The sequence below is a fragment of the Podarcis melisellensis genome (assembly GCF_964234715.1).
Source record: "Podarcis melisellensis genome assembly, chromosome: 1".
Lineage (NCBI taxonomy): Eukaryota > Metazoa > Chordata > Lepidosauria > Squamata > Lacertidae > Podarcis > Podarcis melisellensis.
The window spans coordinates 3,489,793-3,503,700 of record NC_138528.1 but is presented as its reverse complement, the minus strand read 5'-3'; the positions used below and the strand labels follow the sequence as shown (position 1 = coordinate 3,503,700).

The 13,908-nt window shown below is 47.6% G+C and overlaps 1 protein-coding gene across 1 annotated transcript; it reads left to right on the top strand.

Moving 5' to 3' along the window:
• SAV1 (salvador family WW domain containing protein 1) lies at nt 1-13,498 on the top strand. The gene is made up of 5 exons (XM_081914255.1): nt 1-155; nt 4,969-5,415; nt 9,606-9,876; nt 10,807-10,950; nt 12,427-13,498. The coding sequence occupies exons 1-5, from the start codon at nt 62-64 to the stop codon at nt 12,629-12,631; spliced, it is 1,161 nt and encodes a 386-aa protein (XP_081770381.1). The 5' UTR covers nt 1-61; the 3' UTR covers nt 12,632-13,498.
• The last annotated feature ends 410 nt before the right edge of the window (nt 13,499-13,908 follow it).

Here is a 13,908-nt window from a genome sequence, read left to right as displayed (position 1 = left end):
CGGCTCCGGGGGCGGCGGCGCGGCGGGCTGAGGGACGGGGGGAGGGGCGGAGGGGGAGGGGATGCTGTCCCGGAAGAAAACGCGCGCCGAGCTCTCCAAACCGGGCGAGGTGCAGGGCAAGTACGTGATCAAGGAGACCAGCCCTTTGCTCCGCAGTGAGTCCACAAGCCCTTCCCTCCTCCCCGGGTGGTTTGGGCTGGGGGGGTCAAATGAACCCGGGGGGGCGATCACCTTCCTCCCTCCTCCCCCCAAGGCGGGTGGGGTGGGGGGGTCAAATGAACCGGGGGGGGCAATCACCTTCCTGCCTCCCACCCCCCAAGGCGGGTGGGGGGGTCAAATGAACCGGGGGGGCCCGCAATTCAGTACCAACATCACCTGGTCTCCAGAGGGGAAGGAGCTGCCTGGTGGGGGGAGAGGCTGGGTGCTAACTTTATTAAAATACAGCGGTACCTCAGGTTACAGACTCCACTAACCCAGAAATAGTACCTTGGGTTAAGAACTTGGCTTCAGGATGAGAACAGAAATAATAATAATAATAATAATAATAATAATAATAATAATAATAATGTTTTATTTGTACCCCACGCATCTGGCTGGGTTTCCCCAGCCACTCTGGGTGGCTTCCAACAAAGATGAAAGATACACTAAAATGTCACATATTAAAAACTTCCCTGAAATCGTGCTCTGGTGGAGTAGCTAAAGTGGTGCTTCAGGTTAAGAACAGTTTCAGGTTAAGAACGGACATCCGGAATGAATTAAGTACGTAACCAGAGGTACTACTGTATATAGAAAGGAGCAAACCAGTGATATTTTAGAGAGCAGGCTAGCAGGCGGGGCCCATGACTTACATCATAGGAGCCTACACAACACAAAACACTGTTGCTGTATATAGGTTATATTTCAATTGTTTTTTATCTTATACAGTGGTACCTCGGGTTACATACACTTCAGGTTACAGACTCTGCTAACCCAGAAATAGTACCTTGGGTTAAGAACTATGCTTCAGGATGAGAACAGAAATTGTGTGGCGGCAGCAGGAGGTCCCATTAGCTAAAGTGGTGCTTCAGGTTAAGAACAGTTTCAGGTTAAGAACGGACCTCCAGAACGAATTAAGTACTTAACCCGAGGCACCACTGTATTGACATCACCTGGCCCCACCTGGTCTCCAGAGGGGAAGGAGCTGCCTGGTTGGGGGGGAGGCTGGGTGCCAACTTGATTAAAATACAGTGGTACCTCAGGTTACATACACTTCAGGTTACATACACTTCAGGTTACAGACTCCGCTAACCTAGAAATAGTGCTTCAGGTTAAGAACTTTGCTTCAGGATAAGAACAGAAATCGTGCTCTGGTGGAGTAGCGGCAGCAGGAGGCCCCATTAGCTAAAGTGGTGCTTCAGGTTAAGAACAGTTTCAGGTTAAGAACGGACATCCGGAACGAATTAAGTACGTAACCAGAGGTACTACTGTATATAGAAAGGAGCAAACCAGTGATATTTTAGAGAGCAGGCTAGCAGGTGGGGCCCATGACGTACCTCATAGGAGCCTACACAACACAAAACACTGTTGCTGTATGTAGGTTATATTTCAATTGTTTTTTATCTTATACAGTGGTACCTCGGGTTACATACGCTTCAGGTTACAGACTCCGCTAACCCAGAAATAGTACCTCAGGTTAAGAACTTTGCTTCAGGATGAGAACAGAAATTGTGCTCCGGCGGCAGCAGGAGGCCCCATTAGCTAAAGTGGTGCTTCAGGTTAAGAACAGTTTCAGGTTAAGAACGGACCTCTGGAATGAATTAAGTACTTAACCCGAGGTACCACTGTATCGACATCACCTGGCCCCACCTGGTCTCCAGAGGGGAAGGAGCTGCCTGGTGGGGGGGGGGAGGCTGGGTGCCAACTTGATTAAAATACAGTGGTACCTCAGGTTACATACACTTCAGGTTACATACACTTCAGGTTACAGACTCCGCTAACCTAGAAATAGTGCTTCAGGTTAAGAACTTTGCTTCAGGATAAGAACAGAAATCGTGCTCTGGTGGAGTAACGGCAGCAAGAGGCCCCATTAGCTAAAGTGGTGCTTCAGGTTAAGAACAGTTTCAGGTTAAGAACGGACATCCGGAACGAATTAAGTACATAACCAGAGGTACTACTGTATATAGAAAGGAGCAAACCAGTGATATTTTAGAGAGCAGGCTAGCAGGCGGGGCCCATGACGTACCTCATAGGAGCCTACACAACACAAAACACTGTTGCTGTATGTAGGTTATATTTCAATTGTTTTTTATCTTATACAGTGGTACCTCGGGTTACATACGCTTCAGGTTACAGTCTCCGCTAACCCAGAAATAGTACCTCAGGTTAAGAACTTTGCTTCAGGATGAGAACAGAAATCGTGCTCTGGCGGCAGCAGGAGGCCCCATTAGCTAAAGTGTGCTTCAGGTTAAGAACATTTCCAGGTTAAGAACGGACCTCTGGAATGAATTAAGTACTTAACCCGAGGTACCACTGTATCGACATCACCTGGCCCCACCTGGTCTCCAGAGGGGAAGGAGCTGCCTGGGGGGGGGGGGGAGGCTGGGTGCTAACTTGATTAAAATATTGAAGGGGGGGACAGGTAAGCCTCACCTACCCAGGGGCTGATTTAGGTATAATGAGGCCGTGGCTGGACCTAACAGTCAAGGGTCCCTTTAAGCTACTGGAGGTAATGGGGCCCTTGATATGCCCAGCTGTCCTTTGCCAATAACAAATGGTCACTGTTTTTTGTGTTGAATATATGCCATATGTCTAGTTACAGGTAGGTAGCCGTGTTGGTCTGCCATAGTCGAAACAAAATAACAATAATAAAAAAATTCCTTCCATTAGCACCTTAGAGACCAACTAAGTGTGTTATTGGTATGAGTTTTCGTGTGCATGCACACGAAAGCTCATACCAATAACATGCTTAGTTGATCTCTAAGGTGCTACTGTAAGGATTTTTTTATTATTATTTTGTACACGCTATAGGGTAATTTATGGACCTAATAGGTATCTAAAGCCATTTGCACACAACAAGTAGGAGCCTGAACAACACAAAACACTGTTGCTGTATGTAGGCTTTATTTTTATTTTTTTACTTTATATTTTGGAAATGTACATCCAGTTTTTCCCCCTTTAAATTTTTTGGGGGCCCCCAAGAAAGTGAGGCCCTAAGCTAGAGCTTGTTTAGCTTATACGTAAATCCAGCACTGACCCCACTCCCACACAATCGATCTCAAAGACGCACCCCATTTAAATGGTCATGTGCTTTGGGGAGGGCTGGTTCCCCCCTCACATACTTTATTTGGGGGTGAAGGGACCTCGGCCCCTAGGAGCCGGCTGCTATAGCTCTGGGGTGTTCTCCCCTCTTCCCCATGAATCATTTTTTATTACTACATTTGCTTTTTCCTCGAAGGAGCTCAAGGCGGCATATACGTGGTTCTTTCCCCCACCCCACCCCCCATTTAATCCCCACAACAACCCTGCGAGGTAGGTGATGCTGCATCGTAGATGGAAAGGGGAACTTCCCCAGCGGCGGCGGCACCAAGGGGCCATCTGGTCCAAAGAGTTGCCGCTGCTGCAGTGCAGGGATGGGTGCAGCTGGAGCACCCATGGCAGGTGGCCACCATCCTAGGAAACTGTGGACACCCAAGGGCTCATTAGCCCCCACCTCCAGTCCAAAGGAAGTATCCATGGCAGGTGACCGTCCAGCCCCTCAGCACAAAAAAAACTCCCATGAAGGGGTGTGTGCATGAATGACTTCAATCTGTGGTGGTGGGTGGGTTTATTGTTGGGGGCAGTATGGAGACCAGGGTTTGCACTCGGAAGATTCAGGTTGAAACCGTAGCCCTGCTAAATTCAGTGGGGTTTGTTCCCAGGTTAAAGGAGGGTTCTGGTTATCTGCAGTGTTCAGCACCTCTTTTGAATGTGTTGCAACGGTTAAAAGGAGTTAGGAATTCTGAACGAGGAAGGGAGCTGAAGGTGAACACGTGTATGTAAATGGAAACACAGCCTTATGGCACCTTAAACCCCACCACACACATTTATGGCATGAACATCTTGTGGATAGACCCTGTGCTTTGTGCCTGAAGTGCAATCCTAAGTTGGCACACTTGGGTGCAGGGCAGGCAGGCAGTGGGGGACAGAGAGGAGGGAAACCAGAGGGGAGCAAGGTGCAGAAGGGCAGTTTTCCTTCCCTAAAAACCAAATAGTGAGCATGGTAACACATACATCCTGCTGCTGGAAAGCAGAGCCACCTCACCTGTCACTATTTAGCCTTTTTGTACTTTTCACCATAGGTTTGTTTTGCATTTGATTTCCCTCTGTATTTTTTTCATTATTCATTTACATACATACATACATACATACATACAATCCCAGTGTAATTTACACCTTAGGGCAGGGTTAGCCACATAATGTGGTGTCCTCCAGATGTTTCAGACAACAGTGACCATCATTCCTGGCTATTGGCCTTGCTGCCTTAGGCTGATGGGACTTGTAGTTTCCAGCATCTGGAGATCACCACATTGGTAACTAATGGAATGGGGTGAAGGAGGTTCCAGGGGGCGGGGATTTTGACAGGGCTGGGAGATCTTTTGGGGGCCAAGGACTTGCCTTACCCTAGTGGAAAGCTATTGGGGACCACATTCTGGTTGTATCCTGAAAATTGCTTGACTACTTTTTGGATATTTGCAAGAAGAGATTTCTGCCGAGATATTTCCCCTCTGCTTTGAACTTGTTTATTTATGGAGCTTACTAACCAATTCCTAGATGAAATGCCTCCCAAAGTCAGTGTACAATAAAATCCTGTGAAGAGAATTGTTACTGCCTCACCCAGTTTCAATTCTGCCTCACCCAGACACATAGTAATTTTTAAAAATTCGATGAAATAATGTGCCTACTTTGACCATGCTGAGGCTTTTCAATTTTTACTGCAATGCTCTGTTGCAGATCTGATGCCTTCATTCATCCGTCATGGTCCAACCATTCCAAGACGAACAGATCTCTGCCTTCTGGACCCGGGTTCTTCTGCCTACGCCGCGGGTGGGGATGGAGCAGTTTCCAGAAACCAGAGCTTCCTTCGGACTCCAGTGCAGAGGCCTCCTCACGAGATAGTGAGGCGGGAAAGCAACAGACTCTCTGCCCCTTCCTACCTTGCCAGGAGCCTGGCCGACGTCCCGCGGGAATATGGCGTATCTTCCCAGTCCTTTTTAACAGAGGCAAACTCTGTAACTGAAAACGGCGATGCCGGATGCCGTCACTATTATGACCACCACTTTTATAATGGTCAGAGGCGGCACCAGCTGGGGGATCATGTGCAGGAGGAATATAGATACTATGAACATAACACTGACCTTGTCCAAAGGATGTCACAGAATCAGGGAAGGCATAGTTCAGGCAAGTATCTCGACTTATTTTCCAGAATTTGCCATTCTGAAGTACAGCTTTTGTGTCTACATGTGTCATAAAGGTAAAGGTACCCCTGCCCGTACGGGCCAGTCGTCACCGACTCTGGGGTTGCGCGCCCATCTCGCTTAAGAGGCCGGAGGCCAGCGCTGTCCGGAGACACTTCTGGGTCACGTGGCCAGGGTGACGAAGCTGCTCTGGCGAGCCAGGACCAGCGCAGCGCATGGAAACACCGTTTACCTTCCCGTTATAAAGTGGTACCTATTTATCTACTTGCACTTAGGGGTGCTTTCGAACTGCTAGGTGGGCAGGAGCTGGGACCGAAGGACGGGAGCTCACCCCGTCGCGGGGATTCAAACCGCCGACCATGCGATCGGCAAGTCCTAGGCACTGAGGTTTTACCCACAGCGCCACCCGCGTCCCTAAGACATGTGTCATACTGGTGGCAGTAAACAAGGATCTACTTGTGCCTAAATACCTTTCAGCATCTCAAGCTGCATTGGAGAGAGTGGGACTATTGGTCCATAAAGGTCATTATTGTAAGGTGTGGGGGATTTTTCTTCCAATCATGTTCCAGAAGCTCCTCCTCAGAGAGAAACCAAGCTGTCTGCTGACTTCTGAGGCGAGGCCATGGGAGCATTCACAAATGCCTGGTGACCTGTGTGTGTTTCTGTACTGTCTTCTCGAAGGGTCATTCTGTGAATGGTTTTTAAATACAGCCAGGGCAATGTTTGCAAACTTGCAATTTGCAGGAAAAGGAACGTGGGCGAGAGAGATGGAAAAACACAGGCCTTTTTTATATGCAGTTGAAATGTTGAGTGTTATCTTAGTTTCCTCAGAAAACTGGTGATTTTGTTCTTGAAGAGTGAGGGAGCATTTGGCCTTTGAAGTCGAGCGAGAAGACATCAGATGTTTGCCTTGGAATGTCACTCTTCCTGGGCGTGACAGCATTCCGGATCACATTTTTCATGTGGTTTACTTGTGTTTACTGGTGGAAGCTCATCAGACAAAGTGAAATTCTTGAGTAGCGCTTGTGGAACCACAGTACGGGGCACAGCATAAAGACTCTCAAGCTCTAAAATGTGGTATTTATGTTGTAAACATAAACAGATCAATATGTAAGCATTGTCATACTTTCCCCCAGTTTCCTTGGTTATGAAACGCATTGCATTCAAGTTGACCATCTTGTGCAGATTGCAGAGGGGAAAATAAATCTGCAGGCAAGAATGTCAAAACTTTAGGGTTACTGACCTCAAATATGAAACTCTGCTTTTGAGAAAGAGATGCTTTTCTCTCAGAAGGCTTTTTTATTATTATTAGAAGAAGAGAGGCTGAGCTCCAAAGAGTTAGAGACTGGTTCTGTGCTGTGGAAAATTAAATGCCTGTGCATTTGACTGTTCTATAATGTTTAATTTTGGTTTGTTTTAGGAATGATACTTGGTGTATATAGCTTATTCAGATTAGCAGGGGGGAATGTCAAGTCTGCAAACCAAATAACCCATATCTGTTTCCTGTGGCCTCCATTAATCTGCCACCCCACCAAACTCCTGCTGATTGGCAGGAGAGAAGTTTTTGAAGAACATGAGCTCATAGGAGTCTGCTGGTGGGAGTGGCTTGGTTGTGGAAATGGAGTTGGACGCTGCTTGGCTGCCAGCCACCATGGAGTGTACATGATGGCAGAGAGGGGGAAAGCCAAGCCACAGATGACGCAGCTTCTTGAAGGCCTTCACTTAAAGCAGTTTGTTGGCGTGAGAGACAGTAATATGCTCTAGTGAGGTAGCAGGAGGCTGTGCTGGATGGGAGATTTGGGATGCAAACCCCACATTTAAGGAAAGGAAACGTGTGTCCTTTAGAGGGAACTGGGAACTTGTGAACACTTTGTGAAAATGGCTCCATTCCGGCTTCTGAATCTGGTTTCAGAGTGTAACAGTTGGGGATTACCCCTTGGTGCCTCAGGGGCTTGTTTTTACAGTTCCCCAAAGGTTTATCTTGCCCCTTTGCATGGAGCCACTGGGAGATGTCATCAGGGTATTTGGAGTGACATGTCAGCTACTATACTGATGATACCCATCGCTATCTCTTGGTGCATCTGAATCAGGAGAGGCAGTGGTAGTGGAGGTGGTAATGGGCCGGTTGTGGTCCAATAAATTGAAGCTGAATCCAGCCAAGATTGAAGCACAGTCTCTTGCAGGTTCTTGAGCCTAGGAATTTGGGAGATGGCTAGTTCCCTTCAGGGTTGCAGTGCTCTCGGTGGAAAAGGCTATTTCAAGCTACAGTTGGTTCACTATCTCAGAAGCTGCAACTCGTGCAAGATGCGGTAGCAAGGCTGCTGGCAAATATTTCTAGCTGTGTACGTACCACACCGGTTTTGGAAGAGAAACCTTAGGAAGAACTTTCTGACAGTAAGAGCTGTTCGATAGTGGACTACCTGGCAAGGCGGTGGACTCTCCTTCCGTGGAGGTTTTTAAGCTAGAGGTCCAGGATGCTTGAGCTGCGATTCCTGCATTGCAGGGGTTGGACTAGATGACTCTTACGGTCCCTTCCAACTCTACCGTTCTACGAATCTGTGATCTGCATTGGTTGCCAATTCACTACTGAGCCCGGTTTAAAGATGCTAACATTGAAATATGAAGCCCCAAATACAGTGGACCCTCTGGAGACAAAATTAATTCGTTCCAGGGGGGGGGTCCATGCACACCCCGAAAAACCCGTATCCAGAGGCGCCACTTCTGCGCACACGCACAGCACGATAGAGCGCTTCTGCGCATGTGCGAGTGGCAAAACCTGGAAAAAATACTTCCCGGTTTACCGCTTTCGTAACCCGAAGTTTACGTTACTTGAGAATGATGTAACCCGAGGGTCTGCTGTATCTGAAAGAGTGCCTTCTCCCAAATGAACCTGCTTGCCTGTTAAGCAGGGGAAGCTCTGTTGGTAGCACTGCTACTCTCTGTCGTTTGAGGGGCAGTAGCACTTGAGAGGGAATGACCTCCCCTCTTATGCCCATCACTCTATGCTTTCCAACAGTTGGTCAAGATGCACCTCTTTGCCCAGGCCTTCCCCCCCCCCCCATTGCTGTGCACTGTATTCACACGAACCATTCAGGCCTCCTGCTTGTTCACATCAGGGCTGTGGAATGCCAGCTCTGCAAGCCAAATAGCTTTCATCTGCTTCGTCTGGGCCCCTTTATCTTTCTCTCCTCCCCACCATTGAGGGATCGTAGCTGAAAAGCAGAGCACATGCTTTGCATGCCGAAAGTCATAGGTTCAGTCCCTGGCATCTCCAGCTGGAAGGACCTGGTAGTCAGTGATGTGCAAGGCATCTGCCTGCATTGAGAGCTGGAAGGTTGCTGCCTGCCAGAGTAGGTGAACCCAGTGGTCTTGAGTCAGTGTAAGACAGATCGCCATGTTCCCTGGCAGCCTTGCCTCTTAAGCAGGGCTTAATTCATGCCTAGAGAACACCCTCCCACTTCCATAATCTGTCTCTTGATTTATTGGGAAGCTGGGGCTGAAAACTTGAGGCTTTCATTCCAACATTTGCTCTTGGATGTCCTGGGAAACAGATTACACAATCAAGAACCATCTTTTTTTCTGATAAGCAGCCGTGTTATGCAATAGCTCTGGGTCAAGTGTCTGTGTTTTGTCAGTCTTGAAAACATGGAATACTTCCCAATTTGAACTTCTTTGAATACTTCTCTTTCAACTGCTTATCCCCTTATCTGGCTTGGCATGTCTGTTATGTTTTGGGGTATGTTTTGATAGTTGCTATCTTCACCCTGCCTTCCATGATACCGAGTCTTCCCATTTAAAAAAGTTCTCTTTGGAGAATAGCCTTCTGTTCTGGGAGGCTGGGTCTTATGTGTACAAACCTGTGCTGAGGTGAGCTGGGGTTTAGTAGCCATGTGGCATGGAGGCAGCTGCCCAACCTCTTCTGACTTTACTAGCTAACGAACTTCTGCAAGCAAAAGGAGCATGTTGCATAGAAAGCACCAGTGCTCTCTCAAGGCAGGAATGTTTGTGAGAGGAAACGATAAATCTAGGCACTGAGAAGGGGGTGTATTGTGGAATTGATGACAATCTTTTGCTGCTTTTCTGAGGAAAAGAAGTTGTGTAACTTTGCAAGAAGCCTGTTAAATGAGTGTCTGCTTTACTGATGCTGTTGTGGGTTTTTTTTTTCTCCTCCAGGCATTGGGCGGGTGGCTGCTACATCGTTAGGAAACCTAACAAACCACAGTTCGGAAGATTTACCTCTCCCTCCTGGCTGGTCTGTGGACTGGACTCTTAGAGGAAGGAAATACTACATAGACCATAACACCAACACAACACACTGGAGTCATCCACTTGAGCGAGAGGGGCTGCCTCCAGGGTGGGAGCGTGTGGAATCAGCTGAGTTTGGTGTGTACTACGTTGACCACATCAATAAAAGAGCACAGTACAAACACCCTTGTGCCCCCAGGTAAGTCGTCTGTGGGCTTCCCTTGGGAGTTTCAACCAATGCCTTAGGCTGCAATTCTGTGACCACTTACCCGGGACTTATCCCCATTGAACTCTGTCAGGCCTCTGAATAACCCTGTAAGAGAATGAACCTCAAATGCCTTACTGCTAGCACACATGAAGGACTTTCACTGGTTTCCAGCTTCTAAGGAAGAGTGGAAAAGAACCCAACATCACATCACCAATCTCAGAACTTTGAGCCTCCATTAGCAAAGTCTGCCAAGGGTAGATGACAGAGCACACAACACATAGGTCATACTCAGCACTTGCTCTCTACTTCCATGACAGGCAGCGCAGAGCCCTTGTCTGCTTAAATCCTTAATTTTTCTGGCTTCTCACCTGTTGAGACACACCCTAGAGACATGGTTAATCCCAGACTGGCAGATACAAGAATTTATACTACATTGGTGTTCGTCTAAGTGGTGGAATTCGCAAGATTTAACACACCCACCTTTTAAACATAGATAAGCTTTGTGGCACAGATCTCTCCATCCAAATCTGATAGACTAAACTCCCAAGTATGGGTATGTGTGCTTTGAAGTTGGCTTTCAGAGTGTCGTCAAGCTGTATTCAGTCAAATCGTTGCACCAGCACAGGGATTCCTTTTAACGCAGTGGGACTTGCCTCCTCTCTTCCCCCCTGCACCCTTCCCAGATTAGCCCTGGAGAGTTGGGGGAACTCCAATACAACCTTTTGTATCAAAGTATGGGTTGATCCCTGGGCTGGCACTGTTGTGCCTTGCTTTGCATTTCCTAAATCAGGAACACACACAAAAAAAAACTGCAATGGGAATTTGCTCACTCCAAGTTTCTGCACCCCAGCCTAAGAGAGCTGCTGTTACCATTTTTGGTGTTGAAGTGACTCATTTGATATTTTCTGTATCTCTGTGCAGCGTTCCCCGTTACGATCAGCCACCTCCGATGACATACCAGCCACAGCCAGCCGAGAGGAGCCAGCCTATCCTTGTGCCTGCGAATCCATACCACACTGCGGAGATCCCAGATTGGCTGCAGGTCTATGCCAGGGCTCCTGTAAAGTGAGCATTAAGCACATGTCTTATGAACTTTGATTTTTATTTCTGCCCAGTGGCAGGCAATTCATTGACTATAAGCTTGTATTTTTTTTAAAAAATGGAGGCATTTTGTTTGGGACATCATGAATGCATCCAGAACATTAAGCTTAAGTTTGTGTAGCATCTTAAAAATAAATGTTATGCTCTTAATATAATCTGTATTGGCTGGTTATCCAAAGTAGCATAAGAACATAAGACCTCTGGATTAGACCAGAGGTTCATTTTGTCCAGAATCCTGTTCTCACAGTGGCTTGTTTTAAGGTCATGTCCAGAAGATTCCTAGTTATTGCTGGCTACTGGCCAGGAGGGCTCTGCCGTGCCTCCGCCGTCAGAGGCAGCAACGCTTCTTAATACCAGTTGCTGGAATCCACAGGGAGGGAGGGAGAAGGTCCTTGTGCTCAACAATAATAATAATAATTTATTATTTGTACCCCGCTCATCTGGCTGGGTTTCCCCAGCCACTCTGGGCGGCTTCCACAAAGACCAAAAATACACTAAGATGTCACACATTAAAAACTTCCCTGAACAGGGCTGCCTTAAGATGTCTTCTGAATGTCAGGTAGTTGTTCTCTTTGATATCTGGTGGGAGTGCGTTCCACAGGGCGGGTGCCACCACCGAGAAGGCCCTCTGCCTGGTTCCCTGTAACTTGGCTTCTCGCAATGAGGGAACCGCCAGAAGACCCTCGGCGCTGGACCTCAGCATCTGGGCAGAACGATGGGGGTGGAGACGCTCCTTCAGGTATACTGGGCCGACGCCGTTTAGGGCTTTAAAGGTCAACACCAACACTTTGAATTGTGCTCAGAAACGTACTGGGAGCCAATGTAGGTCTTTCAAGACCGGTGTTATGTGGTCTCGGCAGCCTTTTCCAGTCACCAGTCTAGCTGCCGCATTTTGGATTAGTTGTAGTTTCCGGGTCACCTTCAAAGGTAGCCCCACATAGAGTGCATTGCAGTAGTCCAAGCGAGAGATAACTAGAGCATGCACCCCTCTGGCGAGACTGTCCGTGGGCAGGGAGGGTCTCAGCCTACGTACCAGATGGAGCTGATAGACAGCTGCCCTGGATACAGAATTGACCTGTGCCTCCATGGACAGCTGCGAGTCCAAAATGACTCCCAGGCTGCGCACCTGGTCCTTCAGGGGCACAGTGACCCCATTCAGGACCAGGGAGTCCTCCACACCAGCCTGCCCCTTCCCCCAAAAACAGAACCTCTGTCTTGTCAGGATTCAACCTGCTTCCAAGTTTTTCTCATGACAGGAGGCTGGGTTAGATGGGCCATTGGCCTGATCCAACAGCCTCTTATTTATTTATGAAATTTGTGCACCGCCCTTCACCCGAGGATCTCAGGGCGCTTTGCAGCATAAAGCTCTCCTTATGCTCTCCTTATCTTTATCCAGTGCTCGCCCAGTCGGTTACATCGTTCTCTTGTCTCTTGCAACAGATACGACCACATCTTGAAGTGGGAGCTCTTCCAGTTGGCTGACCTGGATACATACCAGGGAATGCTGAAGCTGCTTTTCATGAAGGAACTGGAGCGGATAGTGAAGCTGTACGAAGCCTACCGCCAGGCTCTGCTCAGCGAGCTGGAAAACCGCAAGCAGAGGCAGCAGTGGTATGCCCAGCAGCAGCACGGCAAGAACTTCTGAGCTCCTTCCCTCTGAGGGCTCTTGGAATGTTAGGGGACTCTTTAAAAAAAAGGAGAAATCGTGAACAAGTGCTTTGGTTAAAAAGGCAGCTTCGCTCTCGTTGATCTTGCACCTTTTGTAATTACCTTCTTGTGTATCATGTTTATTGAATACAAAAGATGTTTGTTATATTGTATAAAGAAAGTTAGTTTCTTATTCTGAGAGCCAGTGTGGCGGGGAAATTCAAGGAAAGCCACGTTTTATATTGTTATTATTATTTTGTCTGATAACCTTTTTTTCTAGCAACGGTTGTACCTTGGAGAAGAAATTTTATTTTCGAATGCTGTCAGTGCGAGAAGCGCCCTGAAAGTTAGATGAAGCCTGTTTGCTGCCTTCCGGCTGCTGATCTTGTGGGCTGCCTTGCCTCCAGGGGAAAAGGAGGTTCTGTTTTTCTGCTGCACCTCTGTGGCCGTGGACACAGCTTTAATATGCAAAAGGTCCACATGATCTTCCATTATAAAAACATTGCAGAAATACGGTTCTGTTGGACCCAAGCAATGAATAAGCGACTGCCTTATTTTGACTTTTGAGCTCATTCTTCTAGTTTGCTGCAGATCCTCTCAGGAGCGTTTTGCCATATGCAGGCTGGCGCAAGTGGGCTGCGTTGAAAAGCAACTGGAGAATCGAGCCGCCTGCCTTAGCCATTTGGAGCAAGTCTCACCCTAATCAAACCAGCAAGGAACGATTTTGTGAAAACTTTCATCCAGTGGTAAAGTTGCCTTTGTATCTCATTTCACATTTTGATCTGTCATCCTGCAATTTCTATGAAAGTTCTGTAACATCTGTGTCCTGTAAATCTCAGCAATCAAATAAACTTGTTTTTGTTTATGTGGCTGGAACAAATTTATCTCTGATTTCCACATGACAATAAGCTGCGGTTGAACGCTGTCTAACAATAGTTTAACTTGCTGCTAACAAACCAAAGGCTGAAGTCATGGCTTCTTGCTGGCTGATGGACGTTGGCTTGTTTTAAACGTGGCTTGGCATTATGTGGAAACCCAGTAGCACCCTTACTTAACCATGGTTTGTTGTCCTGGCTCAGATTGCTTGTTGTTGTTGTTTAGTCGTTTAGTTGTGTCCGACTCTTCATGACCCCCTGGACCAGAGCACGCCAGGCACTCCTGTCTTCCACTGCCTCCCGCAGTTTGGTCAAACTCAAGTTTGTAGCTTTGAGAACACTGTCCCACCATCTCATCCTCTGTCTCCCCTTCTCCTTGTGCCCTCCATCTTTCCCAGCA

Bases quoted from the DNA above. Each gene is read 5' to 3' on its own strand.
- SAV1 (XM_081914255.1), top strand. From the start codon at position 62: ATGCTGTCCCGGAAGAAAACGCGCGCCGAGCTCTCCAAACCGGGCGAG. The intron at 156-4,968 runs GTGAGTCCACAA...GCTCTGTTGCAG, and splicing joins GACCAGCCCTTTGCTCCGCA to ATCTGATGCCTTCATTCATC. The intron at 5,416-9,605 runs GCAAGTATCTCG...TTTCTCCTCCAG, and splicing joins TCAGGGAAGGCATAGTTCAG to GCATTGGGCGGGTGGCTGCT.